This window comes from Myxocyprinus asiaticus, chromosome 47, assembly GCF_019703515.2.
Source record: "Myxocyprinus asiaticus isolate MX2 ecotype Aquarium Trade chromosome 47, UBuf_Myxa_2, whole genome shotgun sequence".
Classification (NCBI taxonomy): Eukaryota; Metazoa; Chordata; class Actinopteri; order Cypriniformes; family Catostomidae; genus Myxocyprinus; species Myxocyprinus asiaticus.
Window position 1 is genome coordinate 26,033,081 of NC_059390.1, and position 24,116 is coordinate 26,057,196.

Genomic DNA, 24,116 nt, shown 5'->3' on the forward strand with positions numbered 1-24,116 from the left:
CCCTGGGATGCTTTTTAAACAGTATTGAAGGAGTTCCCATCTATGTTGGGCACTTATTGGCTGCTTTTCTTTATTATTTGGTCCAAGTCATCCATTTCAAAATGGATTTTTTTTTTTATTTATTTTTTTTTTTAATTATTATTATTTATTGCATTTTAGTTTTATAATGAAATAAATTAATATGGTGGCACAATTATATTTTTGTCTACAAAACTAATTTCAAACATGTAAGCATACACCTTCAGATCAAAAGATTTTTAAGATCATGAGAAACATTTCAGTCAAGTGTTTCAAAACTTTTGTCCAGTAGTGTATATATATATATATATTACAGAAGAAAACTTTGTGTTAAGTTTACAGTAGTCTATATCTTTTTTTTATTATCTTATTTTCACTATAGAATGTCGTAATGTTAAATATATATGAAGAGAAACATTTTCAAAAGAATTTCAAATGCCACCTTTTACAATAAATGTTGTTCCTAAGCAGCTTTGCAGATGAGAAATTGGCCTTACAAACACTTGAGCAAGCTAAAGTTTCGAAATATATATATATATATATATTACAAAACTATATGCACATTTGTTTTTATATCTTACAGTTAAAAACTATGGGTGTAAGTAGAATAAAATAATCACAATTAATCTCATCATTTCCAAACAACTTAAAAAAATAAATAAATAAATAAATAAAAAAAAAACTTTGAAATTATCCATAGAACCCCTAGCACCCCCTTGCGCCCCCTGGGGGTATTTATGAATTAAGAAATATGTATTTTAGTAGTATTTTAATCTTGTTTTATTTTCTTAGTAATCAATGTCTGTTGGACTTTTTAGGGCCTGGATATTATTGTAATAAGGTAACTTCAGTACTATTTATTTTCTGTAGATGTAATATTTTTACTGTTCTCTTTTATATGCAAAATAAATAGGCTAAACACATACAGTAGCCTACATACATATGTACATACATACTGTACATACATATGATATTATATCTTTCTTTTCTTTTCTTTTCTTTTCTTTTCTTTTCTTTCTTTTCTTGCTTATCTTTATTTTGCAATTTCCCTTCTCCCCACAGGCATTCAACAAGTTGTGTATACACAACACACAGCCACGAACCAGCAAATACACATGAACACAAAATAAATAGAAAAATAACAATAATAGTAAAAAAAAACAAACAAAAAAAAAACAATAAACAATCATAATAATAAACTCGGAATCCCAAAAACTGTTGAATAATTATTAAACATTTAAATCATTACATAGACAAAATAATAAATAAAAATAAAATAAAAATAAGAAACAACACAAAATATAAACATCAACACTACTCATATGCAAACACTGCTGTTTCTATGGTTACTGTATATTAATTAATAATAATAATAAAAACTTCAAACCCTCGACTTCCCTAATGTGACTCATACACTTTCTTTAGTGGTCTTCAGTGGCCGTTCTCCGCGGAGGCAAATAGATCGATCACCGCTTTGCCGAATATTTCCCAAATCCACAGGACAGTCTGAGGATGAAGTCTCAGTCATGACAATAGGTCCACACTGTAATTCAGATGGCCTGGGACATATGTGTAGGGCTTTACTGGTTGTTTAGATCAGTGTTACTATCAGAAATAATTAATAATTATTTATTTAGTTATTAATTAATATTTAAATTAATTAATTGAATATAACTCATTAAAACCTCATATGGGGCTCCAGTAAATGTAGTGTGCTACGTTTAGGAGTTAGTTTGGTTATTAGCAATAATTAATAATTATCAAAATAATTATTAATTATTAAAATCAATAGAACATTGATGAGAATCAATGTTAGCTTTTTTAATCCTTTAAATCAACAATTATCAAAGATAATCATTAATTGTTATTATCGATGAAACATTAATTAAAATTAACACTAGCTTATTGATCATTCAAATTCAACAATCATCAAAGATAATTATCAATTATCAAAAATCAATAGAATATTAATAAGGATTAACATTGACGGGGCACCACCCTGGAATCAGGGACTAATAACCAGATAGTAAAAACAGTCTCAATATTAGATTGTTTTTTTAGGAAAATCGACATCAGAAGAATGTAGATTTTCGGGAAAAAAAACAATGAATGAAGGCTTGAATCCGAGCACTGACATCCCGGCAGCATGACACAGGCATATGCAAAACAAACCAAAACACTTCTCTTTGTTATATAAACAAAGTTTATTTATGCAGTAATATCAATTAATAATTAATACAACGCAGTCAATAAATTTCTGACTTACAACTACAAACTAAACAGTGATATGATTAGATATGGAAATCAAAATAATCCTATAACACATAAGGTGTGTGTGTGTGTGTGGTTAGTACGAGAGAGAGAGAGAATTAAGTGACAGCCGTAAAGCCGATTTCGCGATCGTGGGAGAGAAAGCAGCTGTTAGTTTATCACTCAGAGACACGGTGGACGGCTCGTAAAAGTCCCGCGTTCTTTGACTCTTTAATGGATAACTCAGTATGCCGGTTTCACCCGTGATGGCGAAAATGCACAACAGTCCAATTTGGTTGGACCACAATACAGCAAAACAAATTTGTGATAATTAATACCCTGAGTATTAATAATGAGTGGACATGGCGGTCTGTAAACTGTACAAGCAAAAAAAAACCTTGAAACACAAGAATAACACTCTATAATATTCTATCTCTGCCCAGACGTAAACCTCTTACTTGAATCGCATGAGGACACAGGTAGAATGTTTGTCCCTCCGTCCTTTAATTCCGAACCGGTTCCTCGAGGCTCGGGTGATGACGGGGAGGCCGTTTCCTCGCTCTGTTGGCGGGCATGGCTGTTGATTCTCAGCGGCCTGGCGGAGAACTCAGAAGTGTCGACTTGATTGAAGATGGAAGAGGAATCTTTAATCTCTTCACTTCTGCAGGCAAACGGATGAAGATGCGGATTGCTCGGCGGTCTCCTTTGGATCCGTTAGAGTGTTTGGTTGAACACAGAGTAATCTCAACTCATCCAGCGAGATGGAGATTGTATGGCCACAGTTTCAAGTCGGACGTTACTTCCTTGTGCCACGAGGTTGCACCTGAGAGCAGTGATGAGCTGCGTCTACACACTGCAAACAAAGTTGCTGGAAGCAAATCCCGGAAGCATTTCAGAGGTATTTCTACTCCTGATGATGTCATGGTTTGAGGTGTGTTCTGTTGTGTGCCTCATCCAATAGGAGTTGAGAGTTCGATCCTTTAGTGAGCAAGGCTTCATGGGATTTGTAGTCTGTTTTGGACACCCTTTGTTTGATTTTGGCACAATTTTTTCAGTATTATTTACGACTTGGAATGTGGGGGCTTGAGTTAGGTTTTTACGACTGTGTTAGGCCTGCCTTTGTCTTCTATTTGAATACATGAGGCCCAACATATGTCGCCCACAGGGAGAGGAGATGATGCTTGCTCCACAGAAGGAGGTGACACTTCAGTCTCAGCATTGGCAGGGAACGAAATCTGCCTTGGCGTTTATGTATGCCACAGCTGTATAGTTGCCACATAAACTTTGAGTGTTGATGGAGTGAGCCCTGCATCCGATCGCTTTTGAAGAAATGTGATAATTGCAGATATAGGGCAGTTCACTGGGTTCACTTTGCTGTGCGAAAAGCCCCAATTAGTGAACACATTCCATTCAGTGCATAAAGGCGTCTTGTAGATGGCGCTCTAGCCATAAAATGGTGTTCATACCATCAGTTCTGGCACGTTTAGTGCGCTCCGTTCAGGGGCCACACATGCAGGTTCCACAACTTGGCCAGGTGCCAAAAGCCAGATGTCTATCGCACACCATCCCCCAACCTGCGTTGGAAGCATTCGTGGTTACCACTTTCCACCTGAAAATCTGCCCCAGCATGTAGAAGTCAAGAGCTGTCCAAGGTGCTAGAGCAGGTAGACAGCGGCAAGATATATTGATGTGCATGCACCCTTGGCACCCAGTTGACATTGAGGCCCAGGCTGTTCAGATGTTGGAGCAATAAGTCCCTGTGTTGGCATAACAGAGCCTCTGATTGGGCCATTAATAGCCAATCGTCAAGGTATCAGTTTCAGAGGGGCGAATACCGTATCAATGCACTTTTTAAAGTGCATGGAGCCAGGGACAATCCGAAGGGCAGGATTTTGAACTGATACACAGTTCCCTTGAATGCAAATCTCAAAAACATCCTGTGATGTACAATATGAACATGAAAGTACATGTCTTTCAGATCTATTGACGCAATCCAATCATGTGGACGGATGTGCATTGCATTCTTTATTGCATGTGATTGAATGTGAGACACAGAAACAACATTTTGAACAACAACATTCCTTTCCTGACAAACAGCAGTGGGGAAGAGGGGAACAGCATTGTGTGTCTCCAATTGAGTCTCCTTCGGGGCAGGTCCAGAAGGAAAGGGCGAGCTCTGCATTCCGCTTCATAGGGCTATGCCCGTCAGTAGTGCTTTTGCTGAACGGGGGATTTTTCCCATCTGTGCGGGGCATGCACTGAGGCGGCTGCCTTTGTTTGGGCCATGGCATGCGCGGCTTTACCGGCGGCTCTGCTTTTTTGGTGGCGCTGAGGTAGCAGGCCGGTTATCATGAATTACTGCTCCGTTTTGACATAAAATGTCTCATAGCCTATGAGTGTTGCTGAGTCGTGACATAGCACTCAGCAAATCTACCCACAGAGTGCGGAAAAGGCCTGCTGGAAACACCGGAGCATCAAAGAGAGCGGCTTTTTCTGTGTAATGCATTTCCGTGAGGGTCAGCCAGATGTGACAATCCAAAACCACCAGGTTGCCCATAAACTTGCCAGTGGTCTGTGCTGTGACTTTTGTGGCTCGCAGCGCTAAGTCCGTAGCAGTGCGGAGCTCTTTGAATGTCTTTGGATCATAGCCTTGCTCGTCCATTTGCTTGAGGAGCTTAGCTTGGAAATCTTGGAGCATCACCATCACGTGGAGTGCTGAACCAGCTTGGCCCGCTGCTGAGCATGCTTTTCCAGCCAGTGCAGATGTCAATCGACACGGCTTGGAAAGATGAATGGGGCGTGATTTGGAATCGCTGTGCGAGTGAGCTGAACAGGTCACAGACCACACAGGATGGTGACAGCATTCAATATACACACCTAAATTGTGATTAGTAATGATTAATTTCCCCACCTAGTGAATTTGGGAGGGAAGATAAATTTCAAACTGAGAGCGAGGTGGCTGGCATACGAACTGAATCGTGTAGCTGTGTGGACCCACCACGCAGCCGCAGAGCAGGATAATGGGCGCGTCGGCTCACTTGCTAGATGAGACTGAGCACCGCTTGCCACCGGGAAGCAGTTGTGCACAATATTAATAAATACACACCTCAAATGTTATGAAATAATAATGATACATTTCCCCACCTAGTGAATTTGGGAGGAAAGATTAATTTCAAACTGAGAGCGAGGTGGCTGGCATACGAACTGAATCGTGTAGCCGTGTGGACCCACCACGCAGCCGCAGAGCGGGATAACGGACACGTCGGTTCACTCACTAGATGAGACTGAGCACAGCTCACCACCAGGAAGCAGTTGTGCACAATATTCATTAATACACACCTCAAGTGTGATTAATAATAATGATTAATTTCCCCACCTAGTGAATTTGGGAGGGAAGATTAATAGATTAATTTAAAACTGAAAGCGAGATAGCTGAAATACGAACTGAATCGCATAGCCATGTAGACCTGCCACACATCTGCGGTGTGGGATAACGGGCGCGCCGCTCGCCACCGGGAAGTGGTTGTGCACAGAACTCATCATTTTAGGAGGGAATCACTCGACAGCATTGGACCATTCACAGTCTCTGATGCTGTGAGGGACATGGCATCATCTTCATCATCAGAGCCACCAAACGTAATGAGGTTCTGTGCTCAAACAGAGGACCGGAGTTTATCACGCATATAATATGTAGGTGAAGCTGCTTCAATAGAAGATTGAGGGGCTCACACGAGATCCACCTCTGATTCATCTAGCTCAGCCTCTCTGCCCCGCCGTGCCCCCTTGTGTGATCCCTTGGGAGACACAGAAGGGGCAAGTGGGAGAGCACGTGAGGCGGAATGGTCCCTCAGAACAAGGTCGATTTGAGAGTGAAGCGTCTTGAGACTCATGCTCTCACAGTGAGGGCAATCCGCCTCCATAAGAGCTGCTTCGGAGTGGCCGCAGCCCAAGCAGCTCTCATGACCTTCTGACGACCGGATGTGCCGCTTGGAACACTTGCGGATTGACGTCTTTAAAAAGATGCGTACATGCAAGCGGCTCTTTTGTGTATATATATATATATATATATATATATATATATATATATATATATATATATATATATATATATATATACACATACACACACAATATCAACAATAAGCTTATAAGGATACAAGCGCCGTGGGGAATAAGGATGCTGAAGTGGCCTGTTCACCAGCGTAGTGTCAAGTGGCGAGGCGGAGTAAATGTTTGCCGGAACACTGCAGGGGAGCGGAGAGTCTTCTCCTTGCCATGAAGATCCCACCCGCTGACTCGTGTATGTTGACGGCGAGGTTGTAGAGGGCTTCTAGATGATAGAGATGCTCGCAGTCTTGAAGGAAGAAAATTCTGAGAATTGGTGTTTGGGCACCCGCTTATATACTGGACAGATTCGTGCCTAAAAGGGCGTGGCTTAAACACCATATCCGATCTTAGGATTGCCCTTATTGTAGAAGGGTTTCAACTAGGTCATCGGAAAAGGATTTCCCATTTGCATCAGCATGACACAATGTCAAATGTACTGAATCGAAAGGGAACTAAAATGAACTTAAACGATACTGGGTAAAGAATGATTATGAACACAAAAATGCCAATGAATTTATCCAAATCAAAAATATAATACATTCTATAATAAAAAAATAAAATAAAAAAAATGAATGCCATATGATTACCTGAAAAACACATTTCAACGTTTCAAGTTTTATAATATAAATGGTAAAGCTTAATCTAGTGCCGCTCTTGATTTAACATTATGTACGTGAACTACATGGTTTTATCATGCTGGAGAAAAAGTATATATTTAGGCTAAATTTAGCATTTCTTAAAATAAATAAATAAAAAATAAATAAATAAAAAATAAAAAATCTAAACAAGCGCCCAAGGTAACTAAATTATGATAAATGATTTTTAATTTAAAAAAATATTTTACACATATTACATATAATATACTTTTTCTTAATGTATGACCCCGTCTTTGTGTTTTTGTTATTTTGAATTTATTATTATTATTATTATTATTATTATTATTATTATTATTACATTTGGAGAAAAAAAAAAACGAGTTGAACACCATATCCAATCGTGTGTGATGATTGACGTCATCACACACGAATGCGGAAGTAGCCCGAACAATAACAAGTCGAGATTCCGACTAAACCGAAAGCGAACATTTTAGACAGAAACCTTTTGGGGAATTCAGAAAAATGCGACATCTTTGACATTTATAGGTTCTCACATCATCTGAACTCGTGGCGTCAAGAGGAACAAAATCAGTTCGAAAGGTATTCATAGCAATACATTAACACACACACTAAATTTCCTAACCATAATTGATAATTCCAGCATGATTTAGAGCACAGAACATATTGCTAGAATGAGAACTCCAATTGTGAAATCAAATCATCTTTATAATCCCCTCTTGGCTTTGTCAGTTCAAGCAATTTGCTATTGTCATGTATGATATATTGTCATATTTGTGTATCTGCTATGAGGATGCACTCCACTGACAAGTGTTTTCAGCGTCTGGAGAGCTCAGAAGTCTACCAGAAAAGCCCTGATGAAGAGTCATGTGACGAGGAGATGGACACATCGGAGGCAAAGTGGCACTGGTTCTTCCTTGCGGAGTGTGGCATCTGGCATATGTTTGAAGTATGTGCCGCCCTTGATATAGACTAATATGAATGGCACTTCATGAGTTGCCTTTTTGCATCTCTTGCTGATTGTGTCACGCTGTTTTCCTGTTCACCACAGGAAGTTCCGAGCACAGGTTGTTCTGTCACCAATGAGCAAATTGAGCAAAACTACAGCAAGAATCAGCATGGTTCAATGGACTTCTATACAGCTAAATATACCTATAAAATAGACTTTTCCGGTGTGTTACCTTAAAAAAACAAAACAACAAAAAAACAGATTTGTTGTATTTGACTAGATTTTTGGTCTTAAATGATCTGGGGAACTGTGGGAATGCATCTTTACCTTCATTTTTCTTTGCCATCTTTTCAACTTTGTCATATCACTAGCTATGAAACAATTAAATGTGACGACTGGGAAAGAGAGGCCAATAAGGAGAGCATTACAGTCAGCTACTGACTTCAGGTAAGCACATTTATGGGTTTTTCTTTAACTATGGGATTTTTTTGGCCCTGTGGACGTTTCAAAATTAAACTCGCGAGTCGCTTACAACACTTTCAAAACTCACTATTTTTTTAATTTGTATTATTATTATTATTATTTTAAGAGTCCAATAGTTGACATACATGCACCTCAGCAGAATTCTGTCTTTTTTACCCCTGAACTCATAAATGCCATTTTGACAATGTATCAAGTGCAGTAGATTAATTACAGATATCTCTATTTCAGTTTTCACTAGCTGAAATGCTGATTCTTAAGATCAGCAATATAATTACTGCTGGTGAAAAAGATCATTCATGATATCATTACATACATCTGAACTATTAAAAAAAGGTTGACATCATTGACAAAAATGACATTATTACTTGTGGAAATACCCATTCTTGATATCAAAAATGGTATTTCAGGGGCCTGGGTAGCTCAGTGAGTATTGATGCTGACTACAACCCCTGGAGTCACGAGTTCGAATCCAGGGCGTGCTGAGTGACTCCAGCCAGGTCTCCTAAGCAACCAAATTGGCCCGGTTGCTATGGAGGGGTGAGTCACATGGGGTAATTTCCTCGTGGTGTGATTAGTGGTTCTCGCTCTCAATGGGGCGCGTGGTAATTTGTGCGCGGATCGCGGAGAGTAGCATGAGCCTCCACATGCTGTCAGTCTCTGCGGTGTCATGCACAGCGAGCCACGTGATAAGATGCATGGATTGATGGTCTCAGAAGCGGAGGCAACTGAGACTTGTCCTCCGCCACTCGGATTGAGGTGAGTAACCGTGCCACCATGAGGACCTACTAAGTAGTGGGAATTGGGCATTCCAAATTGGGAGAAAAGGGGATAAAAAAAAAAAAAAAAAATGTAAAAAATGGTATTTCAACTAGTAAATGCTGTGATTTTTGATATCTGCATTTTCACTAGTAGAATTTCACAATGATCTGCCATTCACTCCTGTTGAAAACACATTTAAATATATCAGTTAATTTCTTACTGGTCGATTGATATGTGAAAATTCCAATTTCACATATCAGCAATGTACTTCTTACTAGTGATAATGATAATTGTTGAAATCACTAACAGGGGTCGACCGATATGTTTTTTCAGGGCCGATACAGATTATTAGTAATCAAGGAGACCGATAACCGATATTTGGGGGCGATATACATGAAACATGTAAAAATGAAAATTGTAGTGTCAAAATTTACACTAACACAAACTCCAAATACAAAACCTTCTTTAAATGCCTATGAATGTGTTTAATGAAATACTGCAATACAGAACGAAGTGGAGGGAACTCCTAGCAGCATTTCTTTTGAACTGAAACTTTAAATATATAAAAATAACGAACTACACAGCTCATAACAGAATGTTATGTATTAACATGTGATAACAGACGAGAATCAACGTTATTGGAGTTGACACTCTTCATGTAGCTTGCTGGCTAGCCCGTTTAGTCAAGTGCAAAAAGAGCAACAGGATTTTATTCACAACGGAGGTGAAAGATTTAACGCTAGCAAAGTTGATGTTACATTAGCTAAACCTCCTAATGTTGGTTAGCAAGCTACCACTATCAATGCCTTCATCAGCTATAACTTGTAAAAACTCATAAGGGTGAGCACTCTGTTAAATCAGTCCTGATCTCTGCCGCCCAAATCTGGGGTCCAGACCCAGACCGCGGTCTTCTAATTGGTGACCGCTGGCAAAGAGTATTTTGATGTTTATTGCAACTTCAGAATCTGCATTCTTACCTTTTGAAAGCAGCTCGTCCTCTCAGTGATTCATATTTCTCTCACTACTTTCCTCTTTCCCACCTCTCCTCATGAATATGGTGTACAGTGTAGATTGGCCATTTACTTAGATTGGGACATTGAGCCTGACTACAAGCAGTAACCTTTCAGAGAGAGGCGGTAGCATCAGAGCCAATGGAGCACATTTTAAAATTTGTCAGCAATCAGATCTGACAAAATAACGATTCCGATAATTAGAACAATTGTGAATATCGGATTCAATTATCAGCCAGGTCGACCCCTAGTCAATAATGACATTGTTACTAGTGCAAATATCCATTTCTGATATCCACAATTAAATTACAACTAGTAAAATGCTGTAATTTGGTTTTCACCAGTTACAGTTCATTTCAGATATCTGTAATGTGATTTTAATTAGTAAGAAAGCCCTTTAAGATATATTTAATTACTCTCCAGTTTATTGATATCAGAAATCCATTTCCAAATATCTGAAATTAACATTGCCACTAGTGAAAACCATATAACAAATATTAGCAATTTTACTAGTTGTAATTCAGTTGTTCATATCAGGAATTTTTTTTAATTTTTAATTTTATTTTTTACAAGTAACAATGTCATTATTGATATCAAAGATTATAATTTTTACTAGTGAGTACATATGACATGTATGCAGGGGCGTAGATTCCGGGGGGATGGGGGGAGGTAACCCCCCAATAATCAAAACAAACAAGTACAACCCCCCAATATTTATTCCATGATCAATGGAAATATGTAAATGCTTCACGCTGCAACCCCACCCCAACGTTCAAGCCAAATCTACACCCTTGCGTGTATGTATGTATGTACTGTATGTATATTTGTATATATTTGGAATTCCAAGTAGGAAGAAATGAACTATAGTTATCTGTAATTATGTTTTGAACAAGAGTGAGAGACAGATTGTGAAATTCTACTAGTGAAAATGCAGTTAAAAGATATCAATTATTATGTTTTTTTAATAGTTGAAATCACATTTCTGACATCATGAATGGGTATTTCCGTGAGTATTGATGTTATTTATGATATCAAGAATTAAAGTTTTTAATAGTGGTCATTTTTATATTACTGATAACAAAGCATTTTCACTAGTAGTTATTCCATTGTTGATGTCAAGAATTGCATTATAACTAGTGAAATTTGAATTATAGATACCTATAATCATATATTTATAGTCTGCACATGATGTCGAAAGATCTTGAAATATTTCTAAACTTTAGTGAAAAAATTAATTAGTGGACAAATTGTTTGATGTGTGGAAATGACAGTACAACTGAGGTACAGTCGTAATTTGTGTAAAAATTGTAATCTGTAAATCTGTAATTGTATTCTAAATCATTTTCACACACTGTAAGTATTAAAATGGTTTGTTTACTTCAGTCTTTGTTTTGATCATCATAGTTCAAAAATGCTAGAATTATTTTTATTGGTGGATTTTTATATTTTAAGATGGAAAGTCTGGATCTGTTTTTAAAAAAAATTTTTTTTACTTCATATAGAATTATTCAAAGGTTTGAAAATATTATACAACATATTATGCAACATAAAAGTGCCCATATTGAAGAAACACCCTCATGGAATTTCTATTCTTCTAATATACAGTTCACAACAGTGTATTATTGCATTTGTGTTCATTGTCATTTTGTGTTTCATAGATTCATCTGTGATAACCTGGCTCTACCTGTTCCTAGTCACTGGGAGAGAGTTAATACAGATGAACCCTATCAGGTATAAAGGAGAGTGTGGATATGGATGACTAGAAAGTATCAAATTATTTTTTCTGCTATTTCAGCAGACAGAATGACTTGCTACTGTGTGACTATGATTGTTTTCTCTTCAGCTGATTGCTCTATGTAGAGATACATTTGAGTACAAGGAAGTGTCCCGATTATACGAGAGAACCATGAACCAGCCTATCAGATCCATTCAGAGGATACAGAACCTGGACCTCTGGGAGTTTTTCTGCAGGTTGGCTTTTTTTTTATTTTTTTTTATGTAATCCTTTTTCAAGCAGCAGTTGATAAATTAGTCAATTATATAGTTTAGCAGTCATTATAAAAATAATAAAAATGACTGCAGATTGTTGCGATTGACCAATCAGAATAAAGTATTCCAGAGACCTGTGTACTAATAAAATATTGGAATCACTATGTGTTCACATTTTTCCAAAGTTTCAACACTGCATAGAGTTATAAAAATATTCGTTTTTACATTCATAAATGTATAATTTTAGAAAAAAGTTTAAACTTTAAAATGGAATAAAACCATTAAGCTGCACAGGTATAAAAGCTTTCAAATAATCGCTTTGGATAAAAGCATCTTCTAGATGAAGCAATGTAAATGTGCTATAGGAAGAAGGCCCAGTTGAGGAAGATAAAGCGTGGTGGAGACATTGAAGAAAAGATGCTCTTTCATGGAACTGGCCACAGCAATGTGCAGGCCATCTGCGCATACAACTTTGACTGGCGTCTCACAGGAAGTCACGGTGATGTCTATGGCAAAGGTAAAGTCCTTGAGTCTTTATAAAAAATTTTTTGAATAATATATGTTCTTTAGGCATGGCAACATAAACTAAATACTAAAACTTAATTATGTACATATGTTTAGACTGAGCTTTTCATCTGTGTTTTAAATACTAAACAGTTGTTTTTTGTCAGAAGTTTAGGAAACTACATTTAAAGATGTAGCCTGATCTCATTATTATACATAGCTATTTGTATGGAACACTGAAACTTACATTGTTGTACATTTGGACAGATGCTGAAATGTACAACATGGACATATTGACAGCATCTAAAATGTAACCGTTTTTATGCATTTACAGCTTTAGAAGCGTGAACTTTAGAAACATATTTGAAACATTTTTACTATTTTTGTTATATCTTATATCCTTTAGCACTAACCCTAAAAATAATCTATTTTCAACAATATAAAAAACATAGCAGGTAGATAAATGTACTGCTAAAATTTTACTTAAAATGCACTGTTTCACATTTTTAATTTTAGAGCTACTAATCCCACAAAGTTATACATTGGATTTACTTAAAATATATATGTAGCATTTTTGCATTATGTTGTTAAAGTAAATTAAACTTATGGTCATTTTATGTCAGCATAACTAGAAAACCTTTGTTATATATACACAAATGTAGCACTTCATTCAATTTTGTTTACTTAAAAAGGTATGTCACACAAAAAAGGTTTAACAACTAATAGCACTTTGTTTCAATTGAACATTTATATTATTTTTTCTACTTAATTGTCTCAAAAGAAAATAATAACTGAGGTCAGGCATTAAACTTTGCAGATAAAGTTTCATTTTAGCCATGCACATTCACATGTGCAAGGAAAAATTACATTAATTGAACAGCAAAGGGAACACTAATCACCCTACTGGTGACTTTACAAGAAACAACTAATTACAGTAAAACAATAAAATTAAAATGAGCTAAAATCTCAATTAATTCTTAATAACAACTGAATTCAATGCCCCAATAAGTATCTTTTGACCAAACAAACAAGCTTAAATTATTCAAGCACAAGGGCTTATGGGTTTTCCCACAACCTCACTTCAGTCAGGACCACTTTGTCAAACAAACAATTTATTGGATGTTGGATACAACAATTATACTTCGGCGGTATGGTTCGGTGGTATGAAAGGAAAACTTAACATTGTGGCAAAATATCCAAGAAAAAGGAGGCTCCTGATATGAAAAGGGGCAGCTTGGATGGTGAAACATCTGGGCTGCTTAGAAGATCTGGTCATGACGGCTGTTACCTGGAACAAAAAGCAACAGGACAGAAGAGTGCACGAGAACAGCAAGGCCGGCTAAAGCTATAAAACGGAAGGACAATGGAGACTAATGAATACGGAAGGTAGAGCTGAGGAGGTTTGTTGTCAAGTGCTTGGCTAGGCTGGAAGGAATGGCTGTGATGAATATATATTGGCCGCCCTTGATAGAGAGACTACTGGGGTTGGAGGAAGTAGGTCAGATTGGTGTCAGCTCATGGAATTGGAATTGTTCCTAAAGAAGTAATGAAAATGGTAGAGGGACTTGCCTTATATCTGATGTAGCAAGAGGACTTCGGGACGAGTCGAAGGCCTCAAACGCGGTTGATACTGAGAGTGTGTAACAAAGGGAAGAAAAGCGATGTGCCTGCTTGAGCAAGCAGCAGAGGGCTGCCCCTCCCCCTTTCCAGCAGCAGGGGAGAGGGCAGCTTTCCCCTCATGGAGAAAGCAGCAGAGGGTTGCCACTCTCCATTTCCAGCAGCGGGGAGTTTTTTCTTTTTTTTTTCTCTCTCTCATTCTGCTCGTATTAGGGTTTCAGTAAGCTCATATGGTATTTTGGAGTACAGGTTGGAAAAATTCAATGGCTAATCCAATGGTTCAGCTTGTGGAAATTCTATTATGGCTCAATTGCTTACAGCACCCTAAGGGATCTTTTTCTTTGCGAATTGAGGGAAGTAAGGTAAGGCAAGCTAAATGTGATGGGTGCATGCCGTGGCGAGCCACGATGAGCTAGGCTTTGTTTGTTGACAAGTGCTTAGCTAGGCTGAAAGCAATGGCTGTGATGAATATATAAATTTTTATTAAAACACAGAAAAACATAACACAAATACACAAAATCAACTTTTAACACCCACTACCACCCCTCATCCTCCCCAACCCCACCCCGAACCTCAACAAACACCTTTGTGGTCTTACATGAACACATAAAAAAAAAAAACCAAAAAAACATATATATTTAAAAAAAAATCACACACTGACAATTACCCCTCTCTCTCCACTATTCCACCCGAGAACCCTCCAAGAATGCTAAATACCCACCCCATTTTCCAACAAACAAATCCAGATTCCCTAATCTTCAATAAGACCCCTCCTCTAAGGCTGTCACTCTCCCCATCTCCGAGCACCAATCCTGAAATGAGGGCGCTCCAACTGACTTCCAACCCCTCACATGTTTATTCTCCACATTGATTACTGCCCCATCTCCCAAAATACAGAGTCTGGGGCAAAACGAAACCCGAGTGCCCAAGACGTCACATACAAAATTCTGAACCCTCAACCAAAACCCTTGGATCTTAATGCACCCCCAAAAAACATGGGTTGTGTCTCCATTCTCCGATTGGCATCGCCAGCAGGTAGGTGTATATTTAAGACCAAGCCTATACAGTCTAGAGGGGGTCCAATAGAATCTATGTAAAATCTTGAACTGGATAAAGCGAACCCTTGCATCTCTAGATACAGACTTGACATTTTTTAGAATCCTAGCCCACACTCCTTCCTCCAATACCAAGTTAAAATTGTTCTCTCATAATCTCTTAATAGAAGTTAGAGCTCCATCCCCCAGACTCTGAATTAACAGGGAGTAATACACTGATGCCTCATGACCTTTTCCAAAAGCAGTAATCACCTCTCCCAGGGTATCTGCCACTTTAGGAGGGTGTATGCTACTCCCAAAAACAATACAAAGCAGGTGGCGCAGCTGTAAATACCTAAAGAACTGAGATCTGGGAATCCCAACATGTTGGAACAAATTTTCAAACGATCTCAACACTCTGCTCTCATATAGGTCACCGAGTGTAGCAACCCCTCTCACAATCCACTCTGACCAGCAGAAAGGGGACTTATCAATACATAATTTTGGGTTTAGTCATATGCTTGAGGCAACATTTAAATAAATGTCCGAATTAAACACTCTGGACACTTTTGTCCATACCGAGTGCAAATGTGAGATAACGGGGTGTAACTTAACTTCTCTGATTAATTTGATAAAGGCTTTGCAATGGCGAAATAGGGGCAATAACTTCCTGATCAATACAAAACCAAGGAGGAGCTCTCTCAGGTGGAAGCGACCAGTGAGCCAAATGTCTGAGACCGAATGCATAATAATAAAACAAAATCTTGGGTAGGCCTAGCCCACCTTTGTCAATCGGTCTATGTAACTTGTTAAAATGTAATCTAGAACACTTACCATTCCAAATGAAGGACTTCGCTATGCAATCAAATTGCTTAAAGTAATAGAGGGTGACATCTATAGGGAGAGATTGTAACAGATATTTAAATTTTGGAATACAATTCATTTTAATAACATTAACCTTCCCAATCATAGATAAATGTAATGAAGCCCACCTGCCCACATCGCTCAAGAACCTTTTTATTAAGGGATCCAAATTAACTCTAACTAAATCAGACATATTTTTTGTGAATAAAATGCCCATATATTTAATGCCCTGTTTGGGCCACTGGAAGGCGCCTGGCTGGAAAGCCATTACTGGGCAGTACGCTGTCAGAGCCAGAGCTTTGGATTTAGACCAATTAACTCTGTATCCTGAGAATTTAGAAAAGGAGTTAATAATTCTGTGGAGGCAAGGCATAGATCTGGTGGGGTCGGAGACGAATAATAAAATATCATCTGCGTAGAGCAAAAGCTTATGCGCCATACCTCCCACCACCTCCCCTCGAAAATCATCCTCCTTTCTTATCGCAGCTGCTAATGGTTCCAGGGCAAGACAGAACAATAATGGGGAAAGAGGGCACCCGGCCCTATCCAGAGTAAAATAATCTAAAATGAATCCATTTGTTTGTACCGCTGCTACAGGGTGTCTATAAAGAAACTTAATCCATCCAATAAAAGTATTCCCGAACCCGTATATTTCCAAAATCTTAAAAAGATAGTCACATTCTATCATATCAAATGCCTTTTCGGCATCAAGTGAGATGGCAGCGACCAGAGTCTGATGATTCACCACTGACCACATGATATTGATGAAATGCCTAATGTTATCAAAAGATCTGCGGCCCCGAATAAACCCCACCTGATCTATATGTATAAGAGATGCCAAAATTTTGGACAGTATTTGAATGTCTAGCTGGATCAGGAAAATCGCTTGGATCTCTTTCTTTTTTAAGAATCAGACTGATCCGGGCCTGTTTCATAGTTGGTGGAAGCTTTCCATTTTTTAATGATTCTGTGTAAACTTCTAACAAAAGTGGAACCAGTTCTGTAGCATAAGATCTAAAAAATTCAGCGGCAAAGCCGTCTGGCCTTAATTACCTCATCAAGCTCCTCCAAGGTTATCTCAGAATCAAGATAATTTTTTGCTCAGTCATCAGTTTAGGAAGTTCTAATTGTTCCACATAGTTTCAGATATCTTCATCAGTAGACGAAGACGTGGAACTTTAAAGATCAAGATTGAATTCTTTAAAAGCATTATTAATATCAATGGCCGAGGTAAAAATTTCACCACCAGCAGATTTCACTGCGGGAATGGTAGAAAAAGACTTTCTCTGCTTTATATATCTAGCCAAAAGCTTCCCTGCTTTGTCCCCTGAGTCCCCCGAGTCTTGCCCTGAATAACCAAAACCCCACCTTCCGCGACAAAATATTATATCTGTATTTCAATCGGGTTAATTCCCTGAGGCCATCAGATGACATTCTGCACTTCAGCTCTGCCTTGGCACTTTTAATATTCTCTTCAAACTCCACAAGTTCTTGTGCTTTGGATTTTTTGATGAATGAGGCATACTGTATGATCCAACCCCTAAGAACCGCCTTAAGTGCCTCCTAAGCCACACCCACAGAGGATACTGAGGACCAGTTGGTCTCCATATAAACACTGATTTCAGCCTTTAACATTTGTTGGAAATCAGGATTTTGCAAAAGGGATACATTAAAGCACCAATTATATGATTTCTTTTTCTCCATATGTGGCAACACCTCTAAACTCACCAGGGTGTGATCTGAGACTGTTTCCAATTGAACAATCAACAACTGATGAAATGAGGGACTTAGATAACAAAAAAAATCTATTCTAGAATAAATCTTATGGACTGATGAAAAAAAATTTATAGTCCCTACCAGATGGGCTCAAAAGTCTCCAAATGTCTGTAAGGCCAAGATTTTTACACATACTGTGAAGTGTCAATGTTGCTCTAGGGGGCTTGCACAATTTGGCTTCAGTATGATCAAGGACTGAGTCCATCAGTAGATTAAAGTCTCCTCCCAATATTATATCATGAGGGGTGCCAGCGGCTTGCAACATCCGTTCATGATCAGTAAAAAAGCCCTGATCATCAGCATTAGGTGCGTAAATATTAGCCAAAATCAACCTTTGCCCCTGAATTTTTGCTAAAACAGTAATGACTCTTCCTAATTTATCTTTAATCTGTTTGAGACATTTGAATTGTAGATGTTTACTTATCAGTATAATGACTCCCCTGATCTTACTTGAGCCAGCACTAAAGGAAACATGTCCACCCCATATCTTCTCAAATTTTTCAGCTTCCTGCAAAGAAAGATGTGTTTCTTGAAGAAACACTGTATCATATTTCTTACGTTTAAGAAAAGAAATAACCTTCCTTTTTTTATGGGGTGCCCCAACCCATTCACATTCCACGTGGAGAGAGACAATCCACTCATATTAACATTTGACATTTTGACATATTAGGAAAAAATAAAATTGTGTGTCAATAATAAAATTATAAAGACCACATTCCCCATTAGTGCAACAGCCAAACCCCGAACTTCCCCCTGAACCAAACAAACAGAAAAAAGAAAAACGTGCACAATAACCCCCCGCACAACAGCACCAACTAGGCATCCATCCTCTAAACTCAAAAAGTCCACGTACGCCTACGAGAGTCCCTGCGAAAACTTTGCCATCGGATTGCTCAAGTCCGGTGCTTCTGTACAAATTTTGTGAGACAGATTTACATAACAGAAAATAGTCTATAAAACAAACTCCAGCCAATAGGCAGAATAAACACAAAGAACGTGTAGATTCATTCACAAAACTGTATCGAAGGTGTGTTCTTCCACAAAACAAGCTCCAGCCTCTAGCGGAACCAGCACAAAAAAAAAAAAGAAAAAGCCATTCAGTTTCCTCAGACAGTCAAACGAATGTTCAGTGAGCCAGCTGTTCATGAGTTCAGCAGATGACGTAATCATTCCAATGTCCTGCAAAAAATACTCCACAAAACAAACTCCAGCCAATAGGAGGCATAAGCACAAAGAACGAGCAGATTCATCCACAAACTGTCCCGAAGGAGTGTTATTCCACAAAACAAACTCCAGCCGCTAGGCGGAACCAGCACAAAAAGAAACAAAAAAGGCGCCCAGCTTCCTCGGACGGTCAAGAGTATGTTCAGCGAGTCAAGTTCATTCGGGGGCCACATGAGAAATACACCATGACCTCCTCAGTCCATTGATTTTATGGAAGACATCACTTGTTGTGGGAATGTAAATATTTTGCGGCCATCCTTAGTATCTATTCTCAGTTTGGGAACATCAGTGCAAAGCGACCTTCCATTGATGTAAGAGTTTCTTGCATTCCTTGAATTGATCACGTCTCTCTCTTGTCGAATTCATAAAGTCTGGGAACAAGAAAATATTGTGATTCTTCCAAGAAAGCCTTCCTTTGCTCCTTGCCTCGTGCAACACGAGATCTTTATCAGATGATCTCAGAAATTTGGCCAGAATTGATCAGGGCTTGTCTCCCTCAGCGGATCTCCGAGCCGGGACTCTGTGAGCTCGCTCGATTTCCATCTTATGGCCTGTTATGTCGAGCAGACTCGGGAAGAGCTCATCTAGGAATTTCCCCATATCTCTGCCTTCTTCATGCTCAGAAATTCCAACAATTTGGATGTTGTTTCGCCTGTTGCGGTTCTCCAGTTTTTGAAAAATTCGTTCCAAATCAACTTTGGTCGCTAGCGGATTAGCAGATAATTCCCTCTCCGATGATTCCAGATAATCGATCCGTCTCTCGACATCCTCGATTTTTGCAACCAACTCAGAGAATTTCGTTTCCATCGCAGTAATCGATCGACGTATTATAGCAAGATCCTCTAAGTCCGCAGCATCTTTCGTCAGCATCACAGACATGCTTGCCAGTTACCGCTGGATTTCTCCCGCCGCACCATCCAAACCAAGTCCCTGGTCTGCAGGCCTATCTGAGGTATCAGCTTGAGCACATTAGTGTCTTTTAAAATCTCCAGAGCCTGAGGATTTTGAATTCTTTGACATGTTGACTTCAAAGAACAGATATATAGTAGGGTGTATCGAATCTCACCAGGTTTATGATACAAAAAATAATAAAAAACTAGCAAAGTGCACAGAGCTCATCATTTATACGTCCGTTCCTCGCATGGCATCACGTGACTCCCGGCATTTTCGAATCTTTAAATGAATGTGGGACTTATATTGGGTCTGTTCTCACACAGATCTATCAAATAGCTTCCGAAGACATGATAAATGCACACTAATAAATGGGTTCCTTTTATGATTGTTTTATGGTGCTTTTGTGTTTTAATTTATGGTCATTAAAAAAAAAAAAAAAAAAAAAGATTAAGCAATGACTAAACAATTACAAACATTTGATTCATTTTAACATTTTAAAGTTTAGTTTTGGTTTAAGTAATATATAATCCTTTGAAAGAGTTGAGTACGGCACCTGAAATCACACAGAACAGTATGAAACTGTTATAATGTCAAGTTATGTAAACTGTGTAAAATAAATGTGATGGCATTGAACATTTAATTAACCTGTTGATACCAACCCCTTTTTGAGCACAAACCATGAAAACGACATACCTGAACATAAATGGTTGTATTTACTGGACCCTTTGGAGTATGGACACAGTTGTAGTATCTTTTGAAAGAAGACACTTTATTTCCCAAGTTTCAGAATTAATATATGTTGTTTTTCTATTTTTTTAAGTTAGAGAAGCTGAAGTTTATAGTAATGGAAATATTTTGCGCTGAACATGTTTTCATCATCTAAAAAACAATAATAAAAGTGCCAAGACAACCCAGAAATACAATGTTCTCAAAGCCACAAGTCTAAAGAAGTTATGTTTCAAATTTGAAGATGATCTAACAAAAAATGAGGTTCCTGCAAGCTTTTTTCTCTGACTAGGGACAAAACCTAAAATGGCCACTTGGAGTTTCCAAAGGGCCACTTGGTAACAAAATGATCCGAGGGCTAGAGAAAGCTATTATAGTTTTTTGTACATGTACCACATTTACTAAACTATTGTTTTTCCCCCAATTTAAAATATTTTACAATTTCCTGTAGTTAAAATGTTTTTTTGTTTTTTTTATTTAAAATTTTGAATAAATGCCATGCAACAGTGCACTCAAGTTTTAGCGCTATTATAAGAAACAAAATCGCCGCTCATACTGGCAGCAATCAGTGTCCAAAACTATCTTTTGCCTCAGTGTATATACATATATATATATATATATATATATATATATATATATATATATATTAGTATACATTTTACCATATAACAAACAGTATTAGCACGTATATATAAGAATACTATTATTTATAAGACATGCATACACACGTATATATAGAGACAAAAGATTAATCTATAATAGTATACATTTTACCATACAACAAACAGTATTAGCACTTATAATTTATATAAGAATACTATTATTTATAAGACATACATACACACACACATATATAGGCATATATATATATATATTTAGAGAGAGAGAGAAAAGATTCATTTATAATAGTATACATTTTACATGTGTTGGAACTCACCGAGTTAGAAGTGACTCTTCTTCGTTTGCTGAATCATTGCTCAGTTCATTTTCTAAGGCATTCTCCTCCTCACTGCTTCGATACACCTCCTCTACGACGTCCTCAGGAGAAAAAACTTTTTTGGGCGATGAGGATCCATCCAGTACGACAAAGACAAACATACCGCGTGATGCAGAAGAACGTTTGTGTTGAAACACAGGTGAAACACAGGTGCGTCACAGAATTGCGTCACAGGGTAGCTTGCTGGTGAATTGTGGAATCCACGTTGCAGAATAGAAAAAAAACTCAAATCTACCAGTGCAATATATACATCATGCACACCACTGGAATTGTCTTCTCATCGGCTAAACGTTTTGTCCGTCAGCATTTTACCACAGGAAAATTCACTGGCGGTGTACAGAGTAAAATTAAGGCTCCGCCTTTCAAGACGACTCAAAATCTGACCGCACTGCTTGACTATTATGAATAAAACTACGCCCCATTTTTAAAAATAGACTTTGGAGACGGGCTCATTTTGTTTATGAGACTCTAATATATAAGATCATATACAGTTTTACAACATAAATGCTGCTCAGATTGCATAGTTTGTTGAAGAACGATAACGAAGGGTAATTCTTTCAGGCGAGATCTCATGTAAACAATGGAGAATATATAAATATTTCTCAGATTTATCACTTTTATGGACAAAAAGTGCTATTGGATGTTTTTCACTGAACACGCATTGGACAATTTACCCAAGTGTGGCGAACTGGATTTATTTGGCTATCACGTTTTCATAAAATAAGGTATGAAGTCCCGTTTTTATTTTGCATGTTTTCATTTGTACTCCTGGCAAAAATAACTAACTTACTGTTTCTGGAGCATTGCTATCATGAAACAGAGATCAGATATCAATGCTGAACCCTTAGACCTTTGAAAAGATGTATAATTTGTTAACATTAATTACATTTATAGATGGTAAATTATATAGTGAATGTAAGCAGAGTGATGTCACTCCCGTGTGCGGGTAGAGTGCGTACCAACAGGTTTTAATCTCACTGATTATATAACAATAAAATACAATAAAATGATAATTCCATAAATTCAATATTCATAGATTCAATAAGAATTTGTAAACATTTGTACGTCTCAAAAGTTCTTCAAATGTAAAATTAATACATTTAAGATGCTGTCAATATTGTAGGTTTCAGTGTCTATGCAAACGTTTGTGTGCTAGAACCACATGTTGCATAAGAATACATACGAATATTCACAAGATCACTTTGAAAGATCCCATGAAACCAAACTTGGAGTTTTTTTTGGCTTTAAGTGCATGTCTTTTTGCTTTGAGGGTCGGGCCCTTGATATGTCCTACCAAATGTACTGTTTTAATAAGAAAATACATTAGTATAGGAAAAACGCACTTGTCGCACAATTTTACTTGGTCTTTACTTGGCTGTTAAATTTCCTAATATTTTTGACAAAGGATTTCTTTAAATACTGCACCACTATCGAAATGTCATCATACAAATGTTTGGTATTGAATATTTTCATTTTTATGTTCACAGGAAGCTATTTCGCACGTGACGCAAAGTATTCCAGCAAGTTTTGTCATTCGACTAGCAAGCACAACTTTATCCTACAGAGACATGGTCTAGCACCTGCTATTTTCCAGACTGAGCCACCTTACAAGTGCATGTTCCTGGCAAGGGTTCTCATTGGGGAATATACACTGGGTCACCCTCAGTACTGCAGACCGCCCTCTAAAGACATGAGCATTGCCAACTTCTTTGACAGCTGTGTGGATGATGTAATCAACCCTAAGATCTTTGTCATATTCGACAGCAACCAGATCTATCCGGAATACCTTATTGAATTTTACTGATGTCAAAGACAAAAAAAAACAACAACAAAAATCATCATAACCCATGTTAATAGCATTTCTTTCATTCTGATAAGCTTGGAAACTATGGAGTTGGAGGAGTTATATAGCTTTGAGTACAGAAAGTGCTGAAATCAGAATGGATACTGTGAAAGTGCCTTTGGTGCAATACCACGAGAGGACATTATATTGTGGCTATAGGTGGGGCTAGATTAATGTTGCATTATCTATATATTTTCGATGGACTGTATACATGTTGAACGCTATGTTTGTATGCAATTTATTTAAATGTTAGACTGTGTACCAGTCTTTCTGGCTTTGATGGTCGCTATTTTTCAACCAACAGGTATTGCATTCCATTAAGGCATTCATTGCTATTAAAACAGGTGTTTACACAGCAATTGTAATTTAAGATACGAGAATCCAGTTGCATTATATTTCATTAATATGAAAATCAGAGTGACCTGAAAGTTTATAAACAGTCAAAAAGAGATACTTTG

The 24,116-nt window shown here is 37.8% G+C and overlaps 1 protein-coding gene across 2 annotated transcripts; it reads left to right on the forward strand.

Moving 5' to 3' along the window:
- The first annotated feature begins 7,408 nt into the window (after nt 1-7,408).
- Nucleotides 7,409-23,650, forward strand: LOC127436637 (protein mono-ADP-ribosyltransferase PARP11-like). Of its 2 annotated transcripts, none has more exons than XM_051690883.1 (8): nt 7,409-7,571; nt 7,782-7,938; nt 8,041-8,161; nt 8,310-8,385; nt 11,849-11,921; nt 12,034-12,161; nt 12,545-12,696; nt 23,303-23,650. In XM_051690883.1, exons 2-8 carry the CDS (start codon nt 7,783-7,785, stop codon nt 23,617-23,619), a joined length of 1,023 nt encoding a protein of 340 aa, XP_051546843.1. In that variant the 5' UTR covers nt 7,409-7,571; nt 7,782; the 3' UTR covers nt 23,620-23,650. The 2 variants fall into 2 exon arrangements, with proteins under 2 accessions (XP_051546843.1, XP_051546844.1); XM_051690884.1 differs by having other exon boundaries at nt 7,810-7,938.
- The last annotated feature ends 466 nt before the right edge of the window (nt 23,651-24,116 follow it).

Bases quoted from the DNA above. Each gene is read 5' to 3' on its own strand.
- LOC127436637 (XM_051690883.1), top strand. From the start codon at position 7,783: ATGCACTCCACTGACAAGTGTTTTCAGCGTCTGGAGAGCTCAGAAGTC. The intron at 11,922-12,033 runs GTATAAAGGAGA...TTTTCTCTTCAG, and splicing joins ATACAGATGAACCCTATCAG to CTGATTGCTCTATGTAGAGA. The intron at 12,697-23,302 runs GTAAAGTCCTTG...TTATGTTCACAG, and splicing joins CGGTGATGTCTATGGCAAAG to GAAGCTATTTCGCACGTGAC.